The sequence below is a fragment of the Chiroxiphia lanceolata genome, chromosome 6 (genome assembly GCF_009829145.1).
Source record: "Chiroxiphia lanceolata isolate bChiLan1 chromosome 6, bChiLan1.pri, whole genome shotgun sequence".
NCBI classification, from domain to species: domain Eukaryota; kingdom Metazoa; phylum Chordata; class Aves; order Passeriformes; family Pipridae; genus Chiroxiphia; species Chiroxiphia lanceolata.
Window position 1 is genome coordinate 33,296,750 of NC_045642.1, and position 26,465 is coordinate 33,323,214.

The 26,465-nt window shown below is 39.5% G+C and overlaps 1 protein-coding gene across 1 annotated transcript in view; it reads right to left on the bottom strand.

Moving 5' to 3' along the window:
* SPRED1 (sprouty related EVH1 domain containing 1) overlaps positions 1-25,760 on the bottom strand; it is a 63,361-nt gene extending 37,601 nt beyond the window's left edge. The window contains exon 1 of the mRNA XM_032691440.1: positions 24,591-25,760. Coding sequence (XP_032547331.1) covers positions 24,591-24,622 — 32 coding nt within the window. The 5' untranslated portion in view covers positions 24,623-25,760. The remainder of the gene's footprint in view (positions 1-24,590) is intronic.
* Between the last annotated feature and the right edge of the window lie 705 nt (positions 25,761-26,465).

The following is a 26,465-nucleotide window of genomic DNA, read 5'->3' on the forward strand; positions in this document are numbered from 1 at the left end:
GAAACTGCAAAATGCTTAACAAATAACACCAAAATCAGAGTAACAAAGGAAGTCTGAACGAGCCTTAAGAAAAATAAGCTTGTAAACCTACAAATGTATTCTAAAGGTGTATCCTCACTGACCAAAAGGAAGCTACTATTCCCTAGCTATGCAGTGCCACACTTTGTGGTTTGAGTCAGTCTTTTCTGTAGTTTTAACAAACTACAGAATATTTGGGAGAGAGGAAATAAACTGAAACAAACAAGTGAAAAACAAATGCAAAGATTTCTATTACAATAATCCATCAAACGAGAAGAAACAAAAGATTAATAAGATTATACAAAATGTTTTGATGGTAGGGTTTTAATATTTGCCATATGGCAGCATGAATAATGTGACTTATATAGCCAATATATAATTGTATGATCTATGTTTGATAATCTCAGTAATAATTAGCAGCCTAACAAGCAGTCTTAAGCATAGAAACAGGTGATTCACAAGGCCTAGAGTCAGAACATATGGATACTAATCGTGTATTAAAAAACGGTAGAGCTAAGCCTTTGTTTACTACATTCCCCACAGCAACCACTACTATAGTAATACTTTTCACAAGTTTCTGCAAAAAACTGCATGTAATTAATACATGGGTCATGCATGAACATAACACAGAGCGAAGTAGCACACTAAAAGGCCTCTCAGTTCAAAATGAGGATTATTTAAGTTCCATTATTTGCTGCTATTCCAGAAGAGAAGTTTAGAAAATTGTAACCAGCTGCAAAGAAAAAGAATAAAAAGTACACATGCATTCCCCCTCCCCACCAAATATGTAATAGACCAAAATAAGAACACATTTACACTTTATAAATGATAATTAGTCATGAGAACACATACAATAATCACTGAACCTCTCACTCTACTCAGCAACTGAAAAGGGATCCACCAGATACAGCTTCCTTGTTTTCGCAACAACACAATCTTAAACAAAGGGTTACAGCAGGGAGATAATGAGATAATTTAGTGTTATAATTATGTCTCATTGCTTCCTGTTTGGACTTTTAAAACCATTAATACCATCAGAAGAGTAACAGCCTTAAACTGATGGAGGGCAGGTTTAGGTTAGACATTAGGGAGGAGTTCTTTACTAGGAGGGTGGTGAGGCACTGGAACAGGTTGCCCAGAAAAGTGGTGAATGGTCCATCCCTGGAAGTGTTCAAGGCCAGCTTGGATGGGGCTTTGAGCCCTGGTCTAGTGGAAGATGTCCCTGCCCCTGGCAGGGGGCTGGAACTAGATGATCTCTGAGGTCCCTTCTAATGCAAATAATTCCATGATTCTGTGATAAATTATGGATTTAGGGTGGAACTTCACCATAAGGAAGTTCTGAAAAGGGTGATTGGAGACAGCTAAGTCGAACTGCTCAAAATATATTAAAGTACCAAGAATCCAAGTCAAACACGATGCAAGCTAAAAATGCTTTTTAGACAGTAGAATCCAAGTCAGAGTGAAAGAAAGGTCTTTTAGCTTCAGTCAACCTATAAGACAAAAATGTCATGAAGGAACAACTCTACAGGTTTTCTTTTTTTGGTGCAGCTCTGACATCTATGTTGCACAGCTTTACTGAACAAAAATTAATGCTATTAATTAGCATAAAAATGTTTTAAATGGCTATTTGCCATTTCTATTACACAAAATAGTACATAATAAAATACCTAAAGTACGAAATTGAGAAATCTTACTAAGTTGATGTGATATACATTAAGCCATTCCAGAAATGTTTGTGTTCTTGTATTTAACAGCACTGGAAATGAATCCTGACTACATAACTGCAGAAACAGAACCAGAAAAATAAATCTCTGCTTACAGAGACAGAGGAGGCCATTACATATTCAATAAATATAAGGAGAAATTAAACTGGTAGAATGAACAAATGGGTGTAGATGGAGAAGGTAAAACTTAAGAAACTTAATTAGGCTGTTTCATTTGTACTTTGTGTTTTATTATACACTTTTGCTCTTATTCCAGCAACAGAAGGATCTTCTCTACTCATATTCCAAGCACAGGGTCTACTATTAAAAGAGTGAGAACTACAAATAATTTTCCCTTTTTATAAATAGCAATGAATTTTGAGTACTCTTATCTGCAAGGATACTGTTCAAGTAATCCAAATAAGCGAGGAGAAGTCGTTAACTGTTTTATTAGCTGAAGAAAAGCAATCAGCATTTTATTATACATCCTGAAAAGCAAGGTCAAAAGACCAAGAGCATATTACAAGTAACTGTTTTAGTGGTGCTAACAGACAATCTCTAATTTTTCAGCCAAATTTTTTGACTATTTAAGAATTTAAGCCTCAAGTACCAGCTGTATCATAGAAGTCCATCTGACAGAATTCTGTAGACTTTGTTCAAAAGCCAACATTGGGAATGCATTCATCACATATGAGGTTTACATACAGGAGGTACAGTAGTGTTTTTCAGTGCTCTACTTCTTTAATTTGGTCATTCAAATATCAAAAAGTTGTGTTGGGAGAGAAGAAAAATCATTCTCTAATCATGCAGTAATTCCGAGACAGAATTCATTTGCCTGTGATTTTAATAATACTGTGAGGAATGGATAGAAGACTTTTTTAGTTCTTAATAATCGTAATAATAGAAGTGACTATTTGAGTTAAAGAATTCTAGCACTGTCACTCTGCAATTTTAGCTCACCCTTGTTTTCTTAAGCCTTGTGTTGACTGGGAAGCGTTGTGTGACCAGTACTCAACATTAGCTGACCATTTAGCTGAGGCAGTTTCATAAAAGACTAAGTTAAAAAGTGATATTGACTATTCCACATAAAAAGCTGATTAAAAGAACCAAACCAAAACCAACAACAAAAAAAACCCCACAAACCCAAGCCAAAAAGCAGCTGACAGTTGTGTCTTTAGGAAGCACAAAAAAGAAGAGATTGCCTAAGAATTATGTAAGGGGAAGAAGAGGGAGCTAAAAATGCCAGAACTCAAGTAACAAAAGTGAAGTAATAATTGTTTCAAAAGTCAGTGACATGAAAAGACTGGGGGGTAAATATGGCTTGCATAAATTCTTCCCTACCAAGTAAATAACATCATGGGGAAAAAAAAAAGAAAAAGGAACAAAAAGATAAGGAAAAAACCCCAATAAAATAAAACAAGGGATGCAGAAGGAATAGGAAGGCGAGAAGAAGCAGCATCTCCTTTTCCCAAACAAGCAGCAGACACATGAGAAAAAACTGGGTGCCCTTCATCAATGAGATTCATAATCACAATGCATAACACTGTTTAACATGCAATTCTTATGCTATGGTTTTCTATAATACACTGATTTTTTTCTCAGAATTAAAAGGGCAGCATAAAATCCTATAGTTAAATTTAAACTAGAAAAAAATGTTACCCTGGTTCTAAATAAAAATAAATAAAATAAAAAATAGAAATTTCTCATTTTTAACTGATTAAGTAATTTCCAGCAAATGCAAGTTATTGTATTACAATCAATATCATATTAACAGTTTTAAATAACACAGGTGGAAAACTGCTAAGCATCAAGGAGTGGAAAGAAAGGTTCTAAGAAGCATTTCCACAGTGAGTACGCAGAGACAGCTGAAAACACACAGCAATCAGATTTCTTTTAATCTTTCCTATAACTACTCTCTGCAGTCTGATCTCAGGAGGTCCTTTAACACAAACTGGAGAGAGAATACAAAACTACTGACAGCTCTACACTATCTTCTACTAACAAATCCAAGGCAACTTGCATACCTGCACTACAATTACTGTTATAAGCACTTCAGTTGCCAGAATCACCCTCCATCCTTTTCTTGCCCTGATAATTTATTCCTACCGTGCACTTTCTCCACTGCTTCTGCAGCTTTGCAGCGATCAACACTGGGAAAGCTCATGTGAATCCAGAAGAAAGGGTAACTTCGATCCAGAACAATTATACAACCCTAATCAGTAAATTACTGATTTTGTCACAAGGCCATCCTGTAACTGCTCAAAGTGGTTCTGCAGATATGATACTTCAACACAAGTTGCAGAGCAGTGACTGAACACGTGTATGAGTGTTTGCTTCACTATCAGCAGCTGCTGCAGCCAAACTCATTCACGTAAGTCTGTACGGATTAGAAAAAGAAGGGGTCAGTCACGTTACAGGCCCGTTAGAGCCTGCCTGCTTATCTACATTATATATGTATTTTGAGATTAAGACACAACTAACAATACAAACCCTCAGAATTTAAGTCACAAAGTTTGGCACAACTGACCTTTTTCTGCAGTATTGACACAACTTAGGTCTTAAATTTTCCTCTTTTTTTGGCTTCATGGAATTACGAAGACAAACCATGTGAAAAGGTTACGAAAGAGTTTTCCTCCTAAGAAATGTACATTTTCTTTCTCAGAATTCTTACTGTGAGAGGTTTTGGAGCTCTTTGTATTTAGTAAAGCCCAATTTATAGGCTAACAAAACAAACTGAATTTCCTTATGTAATTACTGAATACACAAAGGAAAAGCACTCTTGATTCCAGAAGATGCAAGGGGGTTAACTCTGGTAGCACAAAAAAATAGGTATCTTGAACACTGCAAAAAGTTTATCTCACAATGTGGTGAGAGAAACTACAATTTTCAAGAAATACAACCAAAAACACACCACAAGATGCGAATCAATTATAAGCACATATAACACACATGTAGCTTTCAATTTTCCTATCATTAATCCATGTAAAAGCTAGTATTTTCAGTACAGAGACAAAAGAAACGTGCACTATCTTGCTGCTTAAAACATTGATACAGTATATCTGGCCAAACTTTCATACACATAAACCGATAATTTTACAAAAAATTAACACTAAAGATTGTAGTCCCACTATATGAATTTAGAAGCCTGAATACAAACTGCAGTAAGACTCAGGAAGGGTTAAGCATACTCAGTCTAGATCTCTTCACTGAAAAAGAATTATAGCAGCTCCTTTTTGGAAGTTTAATATATACCAAACAAATGTGATTTGCCTGAAGTGATTCATCACTTCATCTTCATTGATGCACAGTCACCAATATTCAAGGAAATATCACCTAGAAAAAAGCTTTAAAATAAAAAAGTAGCCTTTAAAAACAACCTAGAAAAATTCACTTGGCAACTGAACCTTTTCTGCCACAAACCATTTATTCATATTAAAGAATAACAAAAACTGCAGAAGTGACTGTACTGTTAATTGACTATTTGTAAGGGAAACTCTTTAAATTTAAATTGAGACTCGTCAATTTACTGGCACAACACATTTTCCAAATTGCAGTACTACTGGCATCATGAACCACTGTTGCTTGTTACCACTTTTTTTCCCCAGTTTGTGTGCTTTCATTATTATGCCAAGCACATAAGGGAGAGGAAATACAAATCTCCCCTCTACAAAAGAGGAAGAAGAAAAAACCCACAAAATGTGAAAACTCTACAAGTTTTGCAGCTATTCATCTTTAATAAGGATCACTATTTACAGAAAGTTATTCAGTATTTGTTGAGAATGCAAGGAAATACAAAATCCATGAATTTCAAGCTTTAAACACTGGATTCCAGTATACTGGCATTCAGAAGAAAACCAGCTTCCAGATTACACTCATGTAAGCATTTTGACACAGACAGACGATGCATCTCCAGGAGACAAATTAAAGGGCAATGCTCCATTGAACAGTTATAAGATAGGAGTATAATATACTATACATAGCACATAAATGGTACATAGATCTCTCATTTTGTGAGTACCTTATTAATTGCAAGGTATTATTCACAGGAGATGTCTAAACAGCCACACATGTAGAGTTCTATCAGTAATTCAGCATCTGTAGGTCTGCGGTAAAAATTACTCACTTTTGTGTGAAAATGGGAAGGCAACTAAACCTATGCACCTAAATCCAGCCTGAATTCTCACCCCTTTCTTCTCCAGTCTTGAGGCACAGCTCTCCTACTTCCTTTGTTCAGTATGCAACTGTGAAGTGAACTGGTTGTGCAACCAAAACAGAAAATCCATCATCCCAAAAAGATTGTTCTGACAGATCAGTGCCCCAAATCACCCACAGTCATGTGCCCCTTATATCTAAGGCTAGGGCTGTGTAGGTGAATGCAAACTACTGCTTTCAGTGGCAGCCAGTAACTGTGCTCCATCATTAGAAATGCAGGTTTACGCAGTTTTTTTAAAAGACTCATCTAAACTATTCATTTTGAGGGAGGCATTTATGTATAAAATCATCTTTAATCCACATGAAAGCCACAGAAGTTGCTCTCAAGTCTATACAAATTTTTAAATTCTAAATAGGTTGCTCTTTTGTTTGTCTTATTTACTGTTTTTACTCAGTAAAGCAGTAAAGGTTTAAATCAGGCTGAAACTGATGACCAATATCATAGCCATTTATGTAACATAAAAATCCATTCGTTTCTCCTGTACACTCTGGGAACAAACAGACAACACTACCCCTTTGCTTTAAGAGACCCAGAAACCAGGAAAAAATTTCTGTTGCATTTGGCATATTTTTCAATCACTGTAGAACTATTTATACACCGGGTGTAAACCTTAGGAAAGTCTCAATCAGTCAGGATACTGCTACAGTAGTGTTTTCCAGATACAGCCTGTAGTGCACACATTCAATTGCACATAAATTTTGAAAAAAATAGAAGTTAAAAATAAAAAAAACAAAACAAGCCATAATTAACTTTACACAACTAGAGGCTGAGAGCACCACGACCTTGTTTCAGATATGAAATAAATACTTTTATAATTTTAAATTGAAAATAGCCCTCTAAGTCTATTTATGCATTTACTCTTCATACTCATGTTCCAGCTTCCTCAGCAGTATATACATGGTTAAAACCCATTGCCTATTAGAATAAACTTCTGGTGGGAAGTGCTAAGAATTCACCCCACTGCCTACAAATCTATCCAGAAATCTGTTCTCACTCCTACTTCCTCCTGTCTGTTCCTTTCTGAAACAGCAGTAGGGGGGTTGGGAGTTTGCCTTTCCTCTACTGGATCACGGTTGTGTACATGAACTATACCAGACCATATGGCAATCTCTCTCAATTCCTAAGAGGCAAAACAAGCTCCCTACCAAGCCAACCCGAAGAGAAGCAGGTAAGGGCTAAAGCCCAACAGATACCAGCATCCACGTGCCTATGTTCATAGAGACCAGTTACTACATCTTGCCTATATATTAATGTAACGAGTAGGAAATATAGATAATGTTGCTTCAAGGATAAGAGCAGCCCTGTCCATACTCCCACAAGCATTTACAGCATGCTCCAGCTTCTCTCACAAAACTACCCAGTTGTCTACACACAACTTCAAGTAGTCCAGAGAAAAATCAAGGACTCGAATGCATTGTTCAGCACACAACATGGGTTTGACATAAAGCAAATTACTGTACTGCAGAAAAAACAGTGCCTGTTTGATGAGCAATGCATGCAGAGGATAAGCCCACCAGTGGGAGAGTGAGACTAAAGAGAAAGGTTGAAAGCTGAAAAGAAACCTCCATAGCTGCCTGGAAGCTGCCAGGCAAAGCCAGGCCAAGAAGAAATATAGTGGAGATGGATTTTCCTTTCTTGCAGGGAAAGCATTAAAGTTTTACTGAAAACCAAACTGCAAAAATCCAATAGGAAAACCACCCCAAGACACAGCACCTCAGAAGATAGTATACTACTCACTCTCAGTGAAGAGCAGATAAGTTTCTCAAAAAGGCCCAACCTTTAGATGCACGATATTGTGTTTAACTCAGGTAAAACTAGGATTGTCTGATCAAATACAATGAAATAGGATCTTGCTTAACTTCCTTTGCTGGGAAGTTAAAACTGATTTTTACAGATACTTTATTTTCAATCTACCAAAATAATAATTGCCTTTTACAGCAGCTTTTAGCCCAGAAAAAAAGTTGTTATATAAAATAGTACAAAATTCTGTCAACATTTTTATACCAAGTTTTAGGGAACATGAAAAATAGCTCCCTCAGCTGGAGCTGCGTGATTTTTACTTTTAGTTTAATTCAACTAGTAATTATATTTGTATAACAGTAATCTAATTTTCTTATTTTACCTCTTCTACTCACTGCTATGTTAAGTTCTTTACTACCACATAGATAGCTTACTGAGAATAACAACAAGCAGCTCTACTAGAGGGAGTAGGGAGACAAACCAAAGCAGCAGAAGGCATTGTCTATTACCAGCCCTAAAGAAATAAAAAACCCAGAGACAAACAACTGTCAACTAGCTGGAGATGCATCTAGGCTCTGCCTATATTGAAACATAACTACAATAAAAAGCAAAACTAGACCACAGTTTGCAATTGCCTCATTTCTTCATCAATATCCTACACAATGTGGAGACAGACATGGGTTATACAAGATAACATAGCATAATATTCTGCCTTTAATTTATAGGTATTAATGCACCTGCAACCAAAGATCCATGACATTTGATACCATTCGATCCTATGTAAAGGTTAAATATTCATCCCTCTCAATTTAAGAAATTGAACGTTTCACTCTGTCCACACTACATAAAAAAAATACATAAACAATTAAAGAAACAATGAATGAGGTGGCCAAGGGTTTTTAACAAAATCTCTAAGCACTCAACTAAGGCATGACCACATCTGTATCTCCCTTAGAGAGCAAAAATCATCCTCTACTGAAACATGACTCTACACATGACAAAAGACTGCCACTTCCAGAATAGCAAAGAAAAACAATTTTCTTTTCATTGGTAAACAGCTATGAAAGATGGCATCTTTCTATTTTCTTGGTTCTGCTTTATGCCGTAATTATGATGATTAAGCATCTAAAAATTTAAGGGTTCAAATGTTGGAGTGAAAAACTTGAAGGATTATAACCCTCGCTCACTTAAACCTTACAATGAATACTGGTAAGAAGATGTCAAAGATGCCAGTATAGCCTATAACCAACCAACAAACAAAAAACCACCAACAAAACCCCAATAAACCCACCTTTGGCAGAAACTTCAAAATCTGTGTTTAACAGCAGTGAGTTAAAATACTACATAATCTAATAGTTAAAATATTAAATCATACAAGTTCTATAGGACAACAGATTTCAGAAAGCTCACGGAACATCTTTAGGAACAAGATTCTCCAATTCACACAACAATAATTTGAGGTTCAGTTAGTATCAAGAATCATTATTTCTTAAAGGGCTTTTCCCAGACAGATTATATGTCAAATAGATTTAACCCCAGAGATGTAACATGATCTTATAATAGTTATGAGTAAATTACAAGTTTTAAAGTAGACAGACATCAAAGTAAGGAGAACGAGCAATCATGGACTCAGGAAATGTACATTGCCCTATAGTCAGCTAATGGCAACTTTAATAGGATGTGATGGATTTTTCTCCACCAGGAGAAAATACTGCCTGCATTTCTGCTTCAACAACCCACGCCAGCTGACTAATGGAGTTATATTTTTGTCTCGTATGAGGATGGTTACTTGCCCATCCTCTAGCAGTTGCAGAATGAAACATTAACAGCAGCTGTGGGGTGAACAGAAAAGCTGCTCTATTTGGTAGCCAAGACCCAAAGTACAGGCCTTTCCTCTTGAACAGTGGAGCTCATTTTCTGTCCCAGTGACAAAAAGACACAGTACAAAACAAAGCCACTTTTAGGGCTTGAAAGAGCTAGCCGAAGATACTTTTAAGGAGTAATAAATCTTCATGGGGAATAAAAGTAAAGGATTCACAGAAATTAAAAATAGGGTTCTTGGACAGATAAGAGCCCTTGGGAACTGTTGCTGAAAAGGAATTCTGGTGGATCCAAACAGGTTTCTTAAAACAACTCTTATCAAGTACCATTAAATATAAAACTCTTTAGCTCGGCATAGTAACAATCCGAATCGTAACAGACCAATCCCAAAGAAGCACTTCTGCCACACTACTGAATAATCAGCATATGCCTGCAACTAGAAACATCTTTTTATGCAAGCACTTGGGCTTCAGTCCTGCAAAAATTTAAATATATCACTCTAAGTAGACCTACAGATCTCTGTGGAAGTCTGTAGAGTTTATCACACACATAAAAGCTAACATATATTTATAAGTCTTGCAGGATAATTGCTTTTGGCAGAATATAAATAACACTGCTCTAATGTGTTTCAGCATCATGGTCTCCTGCTTTAGGAGCCAGACATTCTGGTGAAGCCTGTCATTCTTCATATAAAGAATGGCAGCTGCATAGCCCAGAGAGACATTTAAACTTCTCTTTGCATTTTCTTTAAAGTTTCAGAGAATAGTGTTTGGGCATTCTTTAAAAGTAGCAAGAAAGCTAAAAAGTGAAGCTGATAAAAATTGCCTAAAAATGTTTTCTTACTACTGCCATGGATACCAGCGGTAGGACTAGAAGCAATTCTTAGACAAACTCTCTATAGCTTCCAACACTTCCAAACAGTACATCAATTAGGCTGTGGTATTACCAGGTATTTTTCCAGAACCCAATGCACTGGGTGACAGGGCAATAACTCAATAAGAGAAGCCGTCTTAGTAACGGACTCTAATGTTCAGTGTACTATATACTTCAGTGAAAAAACTTGAAAATCTGCTACAAGAAGATCTTTCAAACAGCAAGACAGGCATCTGAAATAATTTTAGAAACTTAATGCCAGCAGTTTGCCTAATTGATTTTTAAATGCATACCTAAAACTAGACATTAGATTTCTCTCCTTGTCAGTCTTCTTTATCTTTTCGGCATTGTCTTACTGTCTCTATTGCCTTTCATTTTAACTTGCAGCAAGGATAGACTTGAGCAAAGAAAAGAAACTTTGGTAACTGTCAATGCCATTGAGAATTAAAAGAATGGTATATATCACTTCCTGCAGTCACTACGGCTTCTGCAAGCCCCAGCTGGAACAGCAGAACTGTCTCGGCAGAAGGTCCAGCTCAAATAAGGGGAAAGGAATTAATATGGAATTAATATATTTTGTAGACATAGGTAGCTCTTACAGAAGCTTTACTTTTGCCCTTCCACATGCCTCCCCCATATTTTTATTTGATACCTTCATCCCTCTAACACCACCTTGAAAAACCAAGAGTTTCACTGAAGATACATCACCAAGATTTTACAGCTGAGAAAGTGTTTCATGCAACAAAACCAGCGCTGGTGTAATTTAATTTTAGTCCAACACCACTAACAGCAATGAGGGGAAAAAAACCTTATTTTAAAATACTCAGCAGCTCTCTCAAAGCCCTATGATTTCACATTTACAGTCTGTATTGCCTTGGCCCAAATAAATAGCTAGAATTTCCTTCAATTCAATTTATTTCCATTAAACACATTTTGTTTTTGTACAAAAGTGACAGACCTGCAGTTAAGTGGAACACACAGACAAATTTTGAAGTATTTACCTAACTTTTAATCAGTAAATCCTTTGTTTGAATCTCAATTGTATCTAGTGTAAAATAGCATCTTAAAAAAAACACACACAAAAAAACAAACAACGAAATAAACAACAAACACACCCACTTTCCAAGTGTTAATGAATGAGCCTTGACTGAATGAAGACTGAAGAAAGGTGACACAGGCAATCCCCTCCCTACTTCATGAGGTCCTTGCTCAAGGCCAAAGCCCAAGAGCACCAGCACCTTTCAATCCCTTTCACCATCTGCTAAAACACTACTTTGGCATCAGAAAGCATGCAGCTGACACTAACATGACCATAAATTCAATGCATTTCCTAAAAAAATTGAATTGGTAAGTTCTTCCCTAGAACATCATGCTTACCATTTTCCTTCATCCCCTTATTCATGCAGTTCTTGTGAGACAAGCCATTTAAAGAAATACCCATGCAGTACACAGATACTGAAGTACTTCATTTAGATACTAAGACTAATTTCAAGTTCTAACATAGAAACATGAGCAGCAAATTATACCAAAAAATTAAAACTGAATAAGTTGGAATAGCAAATTCAATTCACTTTAACTTCTGAATGCCTGAAAACACAACACTTGAATTAAGAACAGATAAATCATCCAAAACTAAATTATTGCTAAAGTCAAATGAGGCCCTACAAAACAACTACATGGCAAAGTTTCCTGTCAAAGAATCCAAAATCAAATAATGTATTTCAGCTCAAACCTTCTAATGAGGAAAACAGATGCACGTGGAATTTAACCAACTTCCACAGTAAGTAGAAAAGTCAGAGAAAGGATGACAACAAGAATTTTTGCCAGATCCTTTATGGCAACTCTTATGTTTTTCTGTAAAGCATTAATAATACCAAGGTAACAGCAGCATTAACATCTTAAGATAATACAGTACTAATATTATTCATTTGTGATGCTCTTGGAACACTCTGTGCAGATATTAATTGCATCTTTGAAGATCTTCAATACGTATTAAGTTTCTCAAACATTTTCAAAGGAAGATTTCCAGTCTCCCAGAAAGGAGAAACTGTAGCTGACCCCTCTGAACCATCACTTGCCTTGTCACAAAAACTTCCCCAAACCATTTCAAACCACAGATCTGCTTTACCATTAAAAAGCAAACAAGCAAGCCTTTAAGTTCAGTGGATTTTAAATAAATCTACTCCCACTCTCCCTCATTAACTGATTTCAACTGTAAATTTGCTTTAGTTGCTTTAAGAGGTAACTATTAACTACATAGAGACAAAGTTATTTTTTGTCAAAATGACAACACTAGTGCCATTATACTTAGTGAAACTGCTCATGTTCTTACACAGCTGTAGCTTATTTTGAAATACTTCACAGGTTAACAGAAATGGTCTGGAAAAAAAAACCAAACAACAAACCCAAACAAAACCCTCAAACCCATTCTGAAAAGAATTTCAGATTATGTAGTCTATCAAAACCCATTAAAACAAACCCACCCATAGCACACATTAGTTACATCATTACAAATCTTCATACTGCCTGGGGGAGGGGGCATTTAAAAAGAAATTCATATTTACCTCTTAAAAACACCCATAGAATTATGAAGATTTGCTTGTGAGTACCCTTTTCTGCATAGTTTTACAAAGCAGCAGCAACTTTCAGACCCTTCAGAGCCACAGATAAATAATTTTGCACAATCCTAAATGATATGATTAATACTGATTTCAACTGAACTCCTCTGGATCTTGGAACCTAACTGGTAGCAGCCTCAACCACGAGACTGGGCAACTACTGCTACAAGGCTAGTACTGAAATGAATAAAGCACACACTTCAGCATTTTCCTTTGTGCAGAAAATGGTATATAATGGAGCTTGAGAAACTGAAGATTAATGAAGAGAAGTTTTATCATTAGGAAAAAACAAACCTTACAAAATCATAGACGGAACTAATACATAATCCTTCTCGCCTCTGCTGTCAGATACTAGAGCAATTTCTGATCATGCTCTCATGGGAGTCAAAGGCATACAAACACTACCTGGTTATTTAAAGTGTGAGAAGTACTGATCCGGGCTTCTTGTGATCTACTGGAATATTGCGGGAAGAAAGGGTTAGACCAAAAGATTTTCCTACTTTTTGACCAGCACTGTTATTGACAAAGGACATATTCCAGAGACAAACAGAAGTAAATTCTGACAAAATTATTTGCAGAGCTATAGTAAGAATTCATTGCAGAGGAAAGCAAAAACAGTCCTTTGGAGAACACCATTTTCCAGTGTAAATAAAGATAACAGAAGTTATATCCTACTGTAAACACGATACAACCAAAATTTTTTTTTTTGTTAATGATAAAAGCTTGAACAGCATCTTTCAATTCAACTGTTAAGGCTGAATTTGTCAGGAATCAAATATACATTTTATTATGTAGACAAAATAAGGAGTAACAACATTGAAAAAAATCCCCTCTCACCAAATACACCTTAGATCACAGATATTAATGCTCTGGGAAAGGGAAGTTATGTTTTCTCCACTGTAAAATACATAGCTATAAGTTAGCAAAGAAACAAAAAATGCAGAAAGCAGATAATCTCTACCATAGGATATTACAATTTCTGCACTATTTGATTGTAATTGCCTTTAAAACTGTGAAGCAATCTCAGAAAACCTGACCAAAATCACTCTTGCCCTTGAGAAGTGACACTTGTTCCTTCCTCCTTGGCCATGTGAAATTTAATTAGGATATCTCTTGCAACTTCTCCACTGAAATGATCTTCTTCTAAAGCACAAGGCAAAAGTTTGGATCACTGTGCCCTATTTGGGATGATAAATCCATCAAAGCTCATTGTTTGCATGCTCTTGATGAAAGGAGTATGAGGATCTTCAAACTAACCTGAAGCTTTTACTTCATCCATTGAGCTTCAGTTGTGGGGATCAAGCTCAAACAGCACAGATTGGCCAAAACACAGAAAAGCCAATCCTGTATCTGCCAGTAGCTGCTCAGGCCTAAAAAGCAGCTGAAATAACAGACTCAGTAAATTTATTTCCAGCTATTCTTCAAGTTTAATCCGTACATTTTGATTTCGTTTGGAAAAGGAGATATACCTATAACTGCAGTTCCACTGCAGGAAGATTTATTTGCAAATATCAAAAAAGTTGAATTTTCTGTAGCAAAGAAGTGACTCAACATTGATTTTTGACATTTCTGTAATGTCTTCTTCTTTCACTGCTGAAAGGACGATGAACTTGTAGCCTGTGGGAAGCATTCTGTCTTTCTACAGCAAAGGAAACACATGTTTTTATTTGGGTTATGTTTTTATTGTTCCAGAGCAGTAAAAAACAGGCTTCTTGCTACCACTGCTCAAGGGTAAAACCCTGGTATTAAGACCTGTAAGGGTGCTCAGTGCACCAGTGAAAACATCTCAAAGAGACACTAACCAATGTATTATTTTCCAGAGAAGCTTTTCAGGATAAGCTGTACGAGAACACTAATACAGAGAAATACTCAGAAAAAAATGCTTCCTAAAAATGCTTAAACTAAACCAAAACCTACAGGAATGAGTCTCTAAAAGTCAACACACCTCAAAACATGGAAAAGATATGCCATTTCAGAAGTAACAATCAAACAAATGAAAAACAAAAAAAAAAACCAGAAAGAAACAAACCCAACAAATAACTAAGTAATCAATGCAAAACCCCTACAGTTTTAAAAAGGTACAGCAGAGAAGGAAAGAGAGGAGAGAATCTGAAAAAGCTCCTCTAATTAGCTAACTAAGCTTATCAGTTTTCCCCTAGTTAACCACAACTTACTCCAGGATAAGGAGAATAAAAGGTCCCCACAAGAATTACTCTATACGGAACTACAGCACTCTAAATTCATGTCTTGTTCTGGAATAGCTTCCTTGAATAGACTTGTTCTTCATACACAATTCAACTAATAGATGAAGAAGAGCTTATGTTTTCTACCTTGCTTCAGGGGAATGAATGTGGACATATTCTCCTTTTGCAGGATTTGCAGGTGGCCATAACTGAGAAATGAAAGCTAGTGAATTCATGCACCATCAGCCTAGAGAGTTCAAAGAAAAACAAAATCGGGTTTGTATCAGTGACAAACATAAAACTTGCTTGCCCAAGGATCTCCTTTACATTATGCAGAACACCCTAAGTATATGATGGAAGATACTTAAAAAGCATGTGATAAGGCAACGCTACTTCAACTTTTGAAACTATTACCAAAAAGTCGTCTTCACCCCTCAGACAACCTGAGGGGGAAGATGGAAGCATGTAATCCCATAACAAGATTCCCTCAGCTTGCCTGCAGCCAAGAGGCTGGGGTGGAGGTTTGGTCACCAACTCAGTTTTCAGTGCCCCAGGCAGATGCTTAACTGATTTCTGCAAATCCTCCATTACCTAATGCAGGGTTGTTAACATGCACGATTATTCTCCATCACCATAGTAACAGAGCACGTACATTTTAAGGTGCATATGGGGGCTCTTCTAGAGGATGTGTCAAGTTGAATACAGCTAGGACAATATAAGATATTTTAAGCGAGCCCCGTTCAGCACAAATACAGAAAGCATGAAAGCACTGTGCTAGAGATCATCACAAGACTGCTCAAGCAGTGGTTACACATCCATTAAAAAGTTTTCTGGAGGCTGAAAGAAGTAGGAGATGAAGCAAGATTCTGTCAACACTTATGGGCCTTAATGCATTAAAACAGCTGTGTAATAATGGCCTGATTTTACACACATTAACTTCTTTGGGAACCACAGAGCATAACATAGTAAAAAACTTTGTGAACACCACAGTTTACCTATAAGTTGCCCTGCCTGCCCTTCCCCCCATCAAAAAGAAAAAAAAGGTAGGAAAAAAGATCCAGAAAGAAAACATACTGACTGATTAAGAAATGATAAGCAACTGGCATTTTCATTTCAATGAGAGCTGCAAGTACTTTGCACTTACATGCTTGAAGTATGAATGACACTACTCCTAGAGGACATGAGTGACACCACAGAAACCCTTATGTTAGGTGCCTCCACAGCAAATAAGCCCATACATGTCAACAGCCAACCCCTAACAAACCTGTCAGAACACTGCTTTACCTTTCAGTATTAGTATTTACAGAATTTTAACGCTTATTAAGATGCAATCTTTAATTACACAGCATGACCAGAAGGTGCACAGGCACCACATCTGTGCATGATCGGAAGGTGCAGTCCTCCTCTCTCACACAGGAGGAGAAGCAAATGAGGCAAGCAAGGATCTGAAAGAAAGAAAATAGGTATTTCCTAGTATTGAAGGTTTGAGAGCAGAACCCAGGTTATCTGATTATATTCCTGGATCTGCCTTAGTATCAAAATCATCAAAATTCATACACCGTGGCCACACGGATTGTATCTGCACAAACAATCTTAGCTCTCAAGCCTGAAAATTCTCAAGCATTTAATTTTACAGCTTTGCATTCCCTTGGCATGCTCATTGTATACCATTGGTACCAGCAATCAATTTCTTCTCCATTTTTTTCTTTAAAATCTTGCAAAATTAGAAACAGCAACCCCAATTTTTTTTTGTATCCAGTAGCACAGACATCAGTAGCATCTGAACCACAAGTGGAACTTGTAACAAGATAGGTAATTGCCCTCAGAAGAGAACACGAACATACCTATCCTAAGTCTATCCTACTAGGAAACTTCCAAATTATTCTAAAGTGAGCAAAGACCCGTGATTATCAACAACTAGTGCTTAAAAACATACAACTTTGGTACCTCAGGTCAGCTACTTCTATAGATTAAAAACCCCCTCAAATTTCCCCATTTTAAATGTATGGGCCTCAACTCGAGCTTCTTTACACCTTTTAAAAATTGTGCTCCTGTTCAAGGTTCAACATACACTGGCCTCAGTCACAGGCTTCATATTAAGGTGTGCTGGACTGGGATCCAGAGTAGAGTAAGCACATCATACAGAGAAAGAAATACCCAGGGCTCAGAATACTTTATCCTATCTGAGAGGCTGAAAAGTTTCTAAATCAGAGCAGGTTCTGTACTCCCACCTTTCACTACCCTTACTTAATTCCTTCAAGAGGTTAAAGAGAGAGGAATAATTTCTGCCCTTGAGGTTTGTACCACTTCACCAAAACAGTTCTGCACAATTTCTGAAAGAAAAAGAAATGCCAGGCAGGAATCCTCACTGACAGCTGTATCTTACCAGTGTGGGGTTATGCAGTCTGACTCAGAAACAATTTTTAATAAACCTGATACTAGTATTCAGTAATGACTTGCTTCATTAATGAAATTCTTGATGCTACTTGTTGGTATGCTTGTTTGGCCACAGCATTTGACTTAAAACTAAAATAAATCAGTTTCGTTTTTGCTTTGACAAACTTCAGTTTAGTATCGCAACTAGTCAGCAGGACCCAGAGAAAAAAGGGTAGTTGTCAACAGTTGTCAGATCATCTTGGGGAAGACCTATTTATTTGGTACTGCTTTCCTGGAGTTTCTTTTAAAAAAAAGAAAAAAAAAAAAGACAACTCTTCCATAGACTTTAATGACACCTGCTCTCACAAACCATTCAAACCAACATCATCTCACAAAACCATTCAAGCCAAACACTGGGTCACAGAATTTCTTCTTCTATCTGAATAGAAGAGTGTTAAACTCACTGTAACAGAATTAGATTTCCTCACCTAATTAAAATATCACAAATAGCAGTAGTGAAGACACAACAATTAATACATCTGGAGGGGGCGGGGAGAAGAAGAAACAGACCCTTTACCATCTCATTTTTAAGATGGTTCAGATGTTTCAATTATACACGTTCGGGGAATTCTTGCATAGCGCACACATGAAAAATATTTTGTTCTAAATGGAAGCTTGGTATGAGGCAGCAATGCAGAATGGAACACAGTAACTGATGAAGCTTCTGTGGCCTATTTTCCCTACTTGAATTGAATTATTTACTGTCATATGACAGTGAGTTCTTAGAGAAAAAAAAATGCTTGTGAGTGATCTCCTTGTATAGATGCATTTATCGTCACTATATTGGGACATTATTATTATCACCATCTATTTTCCCCACCTTATTTGGGGCACTGGGAGTTAGTGCCTGCAATGGCATACAAGTCAGTTGTTATTTAATCAGAATCACATTTATAAACAAATCTTAATACTCAGAGCATTTAAATGCACATTTTTTTTTGTCCCTCAGCATACCTAAAGATTTGTAGGTCGCTTATTTTTTTAAATTCTTGTCATATGTAAGGGAAAATTAAAGTAAAGCAATGAATATAAATAAGTTAACATATATTTTTTAACAAACTGATATCACAGATATCAGTATGATATTACATAAAAGATAAGTCTGAAAAGATTTGAAAACACATGCACTTAAAATGTCTACTTATTTCGTACAAGTAAGTGTTGTTCAATGCCACCATAGTCTTATAGATTGATTCCTATTACAATTTTCAAGTAGGAGAAGTATCAGGCTTACCCTAGTAAAATATACCATAAAATATGTTACCATATACAACATATTATCACCTCATGAATGAGAAAAACCACAGGGAGTAGTGACAATCAACAGATTTTACTAGAGCATAGTCTAAGCATCAGCAAAAAAAAAAAAAATCTCTTACAGAATACAAAAAAATTAAGTGCAACAGAAGTATATATTGGTATTGTCTTAAGACTAGAAAAATATGTCAGTACAGAAGAGCATCCAGTCCTCTTCCTTCCCTCAAAAACCAACCATTGCTGAAGATTATATCTGCTGACTACCAAGACTGGTTAAGGGACACACCTAACAAAGTATTAGAAAGTATAAAAAATGTTGCAAATGTCTTTCCATCTTATTGAATTTTAATTTGGAATATTTGTACCACATTAATTGCCAGTAATTAAATAACTACTTAACAACAGAAAGTGCTTTCAGAAGGAGGCATGAATATTTTTCAAGGGAGAGAAGAAGGAACAAATTTTATATTTTTGGTGACCATTTAATTTTTGTTCACAATCAATTCCAGCCATTCAATAACTGTGCAAACTGTGTTAGCTAAAATTTACTTGCTTACATGTTGTTGCACACTAAAACAGAAAGGGAAAAGACAAAGATTTTTCCTTTCTAAGGCAGCCATAAAGCAACTGGGATCCCGAACAAAATGGCAACTTCCAGATATCTTTCAAATTCCTTTAAGGAAACTGCAAAATGTTCCAACTGAGAAAGAAGAGGAAGAAGGCAGACATTTAAACATTTGAACAACAGCATTTAAGACAACATACACAGTATGTCCTATCATAGTTACTTGTTTTGAATCAGGGGAATGAAAACCAGAAAAAGACAAAATTATTTCTTCTGCCTCCTTTTTAAGCTTGTATCAATATTCTGAAAAGTATTTTTTATTTCTGGTGTTTGTTGTAATCCCATCAAGTCATCACCAATACATACAATTTCTCCAGATATACACAAGAATGGGTAAATAACAAACAAAACTGCCAGTGTTTAGCCTAAAAACTACCATATTGCCCTCAGCTTTAATCCTGTGACTTCAATCTTGTCAGGATATATTCCTTTCAAGAAAGGTCTCTACTTTTAAAAGGCACACTGACATCCTCACTGTCACTTTAACACTTCAAGAGCATTGAATTTTAAATGAACAAACAAGGGAAACACTCATCATTCTTTAATTCAAATATTATTGCTGGCTCCAGTTACGCTGCAACATCCCAAAAGCATTTTTCTGCAGTATCACAGTAATCAAAGATTGTTGCTAGAGTGAACCTTTTAAAAAAAAAAAAAACAACAAAAACACACCAAACTGACTCTCAGATTATGTAACATGCAAATTCAGTTTCACCTTCAAAATGTGTCACGTAACATAAAGCCAAACAGACAGCAAGAAGCAATTCATAAGACTGGAAATGCTTCCCAAGGACTCTATAAGGAAACATTCTCTCAAAAGGAAATACATCAGAATTGCAATACATCAGATTTAATACAATCAATTGGGTTAAAAGATGCTTTCCTTAAAAAAAGCTACTTCTTTTTACAAATTCCTTTCATTAAGGGATGAAAAATTTATAAGTCTATATATGCCCCAAACAGCAGAAAGAATACTAGCCTGCTGAAAAGTGTTAAAATCCTCCCAGAACCAATAAACCTAAAGTAATTAGCATTACTTTATGCGATACAATTTCATGTTCTTCTTTCAGTATCTTAGCTTGTAATACAAATTCAACCCAATTCTGAATCACAAATGAAGTACAAACAGTATTTTCGTATATACTGAAGGAAAACATAAACAAGTACCTTATTTAAAAATATAGTTTAGCTTTACTTTTCAAATCAACACTTGAAGATGTTTATAGCTTCATAATCTAGAGGCTGTTAAGTACACAGCATTACTATATACTCTATCTAATTTATAATCTCTTTATTAAATTATCTAGGAAAATGAGTGTAAGATTACCCATATTTATGTGGTAAAACAATTAGCATATGACAGTCTGAATCTGTAAAAATACAGTATGTAAAAGCACCTCTGAATACAATTCAAGAGCACAAGAAAGTGGCCACCTGCAATACAAGGTAAACAAGCCAGTAAAGCAGTGTTCCCACTTTTCAATAGCAACAACTCAGACTCCATCTTAAGCCTGTCATCATTCATCCCTACTGAATGGGGACTACACAACATAATTATTCTGTTGTACCTAACACTGAATTCAGTAGCATTTCTATTCAGCAATAAAATCTGCCACCAAAACAGGAATTTGGTACAGTGCTCACTGACCTCCCTGCTTTGACATTATGTTAAGTTGCATGAATAGCAAATCAACCCATGAGTCCACAAACCTACAAATTCCTTAATTGAAAAACTGATAGCATTTGTGAACACACTGCGTTGATGCTGTCCACACTGACTGCAAAACACCACTGAGGGGGAAAAAGACTAAAATTATCTGGAAATATAGAAACACTTCCACGTAACTAATGTGTCACATAACACCATCTGAAAAATACAATAACATCATTGTAAGAACAATGTAAAAATCACCAATGAAGACTCATCTGTAGCAATGAGAATTTTATAAGGCTGCCTTCCATATGTTCATGATCGAGAAGAAACCTGTAGTCCTTAATGCAGCTTTTTAATTAATCTTTCCCACCACCATTGAGAATTTAACATCATTAACTGAGGTCAAACTCTAGACACCACAAATATTTATATCTTACTCCATAAAATGAAGTTTTATGAACAAATAACACTCAATTACCAGAATATTTGCTATAGCCACAATGACACAAAATGCATTGCAAAGTACCCGTATTCACTCTTATATGACAAAAGATCTGTTAATGAGCTCAAGGCCATTGATATCATCAACGATACTGATAAAAATTAAACACAGTGAATTTTGAATATATGATCAATTTCCATTTGTGGATCTGTCCTGTTTTCACAAATGGTTTATCTGGTGTTTCAGTCGAATTTCCAAACCATTTAAAGTGACATGCTTGTACTGTGTGCAAAAGGAACAAGAGAGAAATAACAACTCTGGCCTCACCAAAAATGCTGTCAAAAAAAGCAGAGCAACTGAGAAACACTTTTTATTTTTCTTCTGAAATTCTAATAACTGAAGTAAAAAAGAATAAAAATCTATTCTTTGAGAAAAATCACTGCTTACAGTGCTTTGTAAGACTATACACATTTAGTTGTATAACTGAATAAACTCAAACCAAATACTGTATGTGAGCTTTCCTTTCTCATATTAAGTAAAGGTTAGTAATATTTCAGGTAGTCTCTTAGGCTGCAGGCCTCCTCCACTCCATGAATGTATAATTAAGGATCACCTCAGTGTAATTTGTTAGGCTAATGAAATAGGTACTCGTGAGCAACGAACATCACCATTTTAATACTGGCAACCACAAAACAGTTACATCAAACAAATATATTGTCTGCTTTAGGGATTCTTCATCAGTAAATTTCATTCAGTTTTATTATCTTTTTAATTTCAATATATTTAAAATCAAAGTCAAGACACTGACCTCTAAACAATTTATGCCATAATAAAAACATTTCCTGTATTCTGATATTTCAGAGGTCTCTTTAACCATGGCATAGATTAAGGAGAAATAATGATTGCTAATCTGCTGTAAAATTCTCAAAGTAGACAAAAATGAACCGCAGTGCTGATTTCTATCAATTTAGTTGTCTTCACTGTCACTTGTATTTTACGATGGGCAACATTTTCAGATGCCTCACTAGGTATGACCGACTCCCTTCTGCACCAGGTTGATATTTTGCATATCTAAGATGGTATTGTTCAATAAAATGTAAATTACTCCACATGGATTAATATACTGTTTTAAAGCACGTTAATAATAATGAATTTGAATTTCAACATTCTATTTTTGGGTCAATATTTCTGGAGGGGAAAATATTTCAACATTTTCTGAATATAACTCTTCCTAGCTTAGATGATACAGCGAGAAGGCACTTGTGAATTAAGGGTCCTTTATAGGAAAAGGACAAACTTAAACTATAAAAATAAGCCTTCTCGTCCCCCCCACAGCCCCTTCTACAACGACTTCCCACGCTCGCAGCCATAGGCCCTCTTTCTGTTGCCTTCTCCGATAAACCTGCCGGCCTGGCTGCCTCTCCCTTCCCATGCAGGTCTGATCTGCGAGGCTGCTGAATGCAGACACTGTACTGCACTGTGAATGGACAGCCAGGTATTTTATGAATGGAGCGGATCACGTGCTCCCAGCACCTCCCCGAGCTGATATTTCCCACATAACTGTGTCAACAAGCAGCGAACAGCACATATTAATACAGCAGGTCCTGGAGACCTTCCGCCGCCGGCCGCGGGCCGCAGGCCGGCCCTCGGCGCGGGAGCATCCGCTCCGGGCGCTCCGCAGGGCAGGTTCCGCCGCAGGTCAGCGGTGGTGACAGCAATTCTTTTTCTGTAATTTTTTTTTTTTTTTATGAATGGAGATTGTGGTATGCAAATGAGAGCGATTCACAAAAAAGGAAACATGGCGGCGGCGGCCCCGGCTCCGGCCCCGCGGGCGGCGCGGCGGCTGCCCCGGCCCGGCTCCCCTCGGCCCGCTCAGCGCCGCGGGCCGCAGCGCCCCGAGCCCCGTCCCGCTGGGCCCCGCTCCCCGCGGGGCTCGGCCCGCGCTACTCCCCGGGGACCCGAACGCCTCTTCGGGGGAGCGCACGGGAAGGTGTGCAGGCTTTGCCTGGAGGGAGGCAGTGAAATGGGAAATCCTTTTTTCCTGCCGGCGGAGCCCCGTCCGCACCCTGTCTGGCAGCCAGGCTGCTCCCCTGCCCCTCATCGCTACCCCCAGACACAACAGGCGCAGCGCTCCCTCTCCACCGCCATGGCCGCGGCAGTCACCGCATCATTCATAAAATCAGCCCGAGCAAACCCCGACATCGCAAATCGTAACGCTACGGCTCGGAGACCGCAGCAATCAACTCTAAACTTCCCGATCACAGGAAAAGTTTCAAAATACTTCATATTCCTTTTTCAATGCCATAAAGAACTCGGATGTTTTCTGACAAATATTTATCGCCTCCGACCCAAAATGTATTTCAAAGACAGATTACATTCAAGGGGATACAGCCGCACACACACAATCTCCTCTGGATTGCCTTCAAACCCTTCACAGTAAAAATATTAAGAGATCCTGGAACTGTCCCTTTCCTCTCTGAGGAGAAATTAAAAAAAAAAAAAAAAAGTCACAAGTGCTCATTAAAAGAAAAAAAAAAGAGCTTTAGGGTAGGTTTAAGCTGTATTTACACTGGCTGACTCATCCAATTAAAATTCAGGAGCAGTTTCCTGCAGGATGAAGCTCCCACACACTAGTTTCCATGTGAAATATCTACAAGTAATAGGATATTATCAGAGGTGGTACGTGCTGATACCTCTCTGGGCATACTAAACCCATCCTCCCCCTCCAAGACACCATCGTTATCTGCACCGTTTTCTATCGGGCTTTAACTAAACCAAGCTTTTCTGGCCGCCGGCTCGCAGCCCTTCCAAACTAAGCTCCTTCACAAAGAGGGAGCTTCTGGGCTTCCATGAACGCGAGCAGCAATGCGCAGTCCGCGTAGGGGTAGGACAGGACACGTACGTGCGCGGGCAAAGGCCCCGCGGGGCGCAGAGCCGAAGGGACGCGCCGAGCCCCATCCCCATCCCGATCCCGGGGCGGAGGGGAGATGAGGGCACGGCCACTTACTCGTTGTTAGAAGTCGCCGTCTCTTCGCTCATTTTCTCCTCACCACGATCCGACAGGCACACGGAGCAGCACCGACGCAGCCAGGGCGCAGCCAGAACTCACCAGAAACTTCACCATTGTTACCCCCCCGGTCCGCCGCCCCCGGCCAGGGCACGGGCCGTGCGGTGAAGTGAGGGAGAGGAAGGGAAAAGGGGGAGGAGAGAGGTCTTTATCCTGGAAACACGAAATCCTGTTGTCCGGCGGTGCAGCGTATTTCCCTTATCTTAAAAGGTGATGATGGTGGTGGTGAAGGTAGTGGTGCAAACAGCAGCAACAACCACGGATCTTCTGTTCTCGAGCTGCTCCCGGTTAAAGGGGGACAGAGTTGTAGAGACAAGGAATGGTTCCCTGCCGCAAAAAGCTGCACCGCACCGTCCTCCCGCTGCAGCTCATCTCCCGCTGCAGCCGCCTTCGCTGCTGCCCTCCTCCTCCTTCTCCTCCTCCTGCTGCTCGGCCGCCTCCCTCCCTGCCCGCCCGCCTCCCGCGCACAGCCGGGGCAGGCGGCGGCACAAATTCCTCCAGACACCGGAGCTGCCACAGGCCGGGACAGGCGGGGAAGGAAGGGGGGGGGGAGGAACGGGAAAAGGGGGGTAGAGACGCTCGACGGGGCTCTCCCACCCCCTCCAAAGCGACGCCGACCACTGCGGAGGGAAGACGCGCCGGCCCCAAGGAGAAGGCTGGTGACGGGGGGAGGGAGGCGTTTTAAACCAGCCTGGGGGTGGGAAGGGGGGGGACGGCGGAGAACGAGGATGCGTCACGGCTGTTTGTGTGAGGAGAGGCGCGGGGAGGGAGGGGGAGCGGAGCTGCCAGGGCGAGAGAGGAGCCCCCGGCCGCAGGACGAGGGGGAGAAGAGGGAGAAAGCCCGCAGGGAAGTTCAGCGGCGGCGCTTCCTCCCCAGCAGTAACTCCATTAGCGGCCGCTGCCGCCGCCTCGGCTCCTCGCGGCCGCCCCCGCCTCCTCCTCACAGGAAAACTGGGCGGAAGCGTTGACTTCAGGCTCCTTCCGCCGCCACAGCTTGATCCAAAGTAACCACGGGCGAAAGGGAGGCGGGAGAACGCAGAGAAGAGCAAGGGGAGCAAAGTAATCCCCTTGACCTGCGCCCGCCGGCGGACGGGCCCCCGCCGCCGCCCTCCCCCCGGCGCTGCCCGGCGCCCGAGTTTCCTGAAAGTAGTTCCCTCCCCCCGGCTCTGCCTCACGCGCGGCCCGCGGAGCCGCCGCCGCTACACACGCACGCACGGCGCCGCGGAGGGATACGCGGCTGCCCCGCCGCCACTCCTTCCTGGTCGGGGGGCGCGGGGCCGCCGCTCCCGGGTCTCGCCGGCCCCGGTCTGGGGCGAGGGCGTAGCGACAGCGCGGCGGGTGGGCTGGGCACGGTGCGGGGCCGCGCGGAGCCCCCGGGCCGCCGCTGTGGGCCGGGGAGGGCATCCCGGGAAGTGGTGTGAGGGAGTGGGCCGCCGGCGGCGAGGGGCCCGGTCCGTCCGCCTGCAGCGGCGGGGGGCTCGGGGCGGGCGCGGCTGAGCGCTGCGTTCTCCGCCCGTGGGCTGAGCTCCCACTCTTTTACTACTTTTTTAAGTCGAAGTGAACGCAGCGGCTGAGTGCAGGTGTCTCTCGGGAGCGCGGGAGTCTGGTGAAGCAGGATCCCCTGCCTGGGAGCTGCCAGCGGCCTCTCCCCCCGGAGCGCCCGCCCTCGGCTCCCGCGTCCCGCCGGAAGGCTGCGCGGCGGGACTGGCGAACGGGAGCAGTGGTCACGGTGACCTGGGTCTGCGCTACTTTAAGTGATGCCATGTGAGGCTGTTGCCAATGTACCCCGCCGAAGATGTGGAAAAGCGGGGCCCT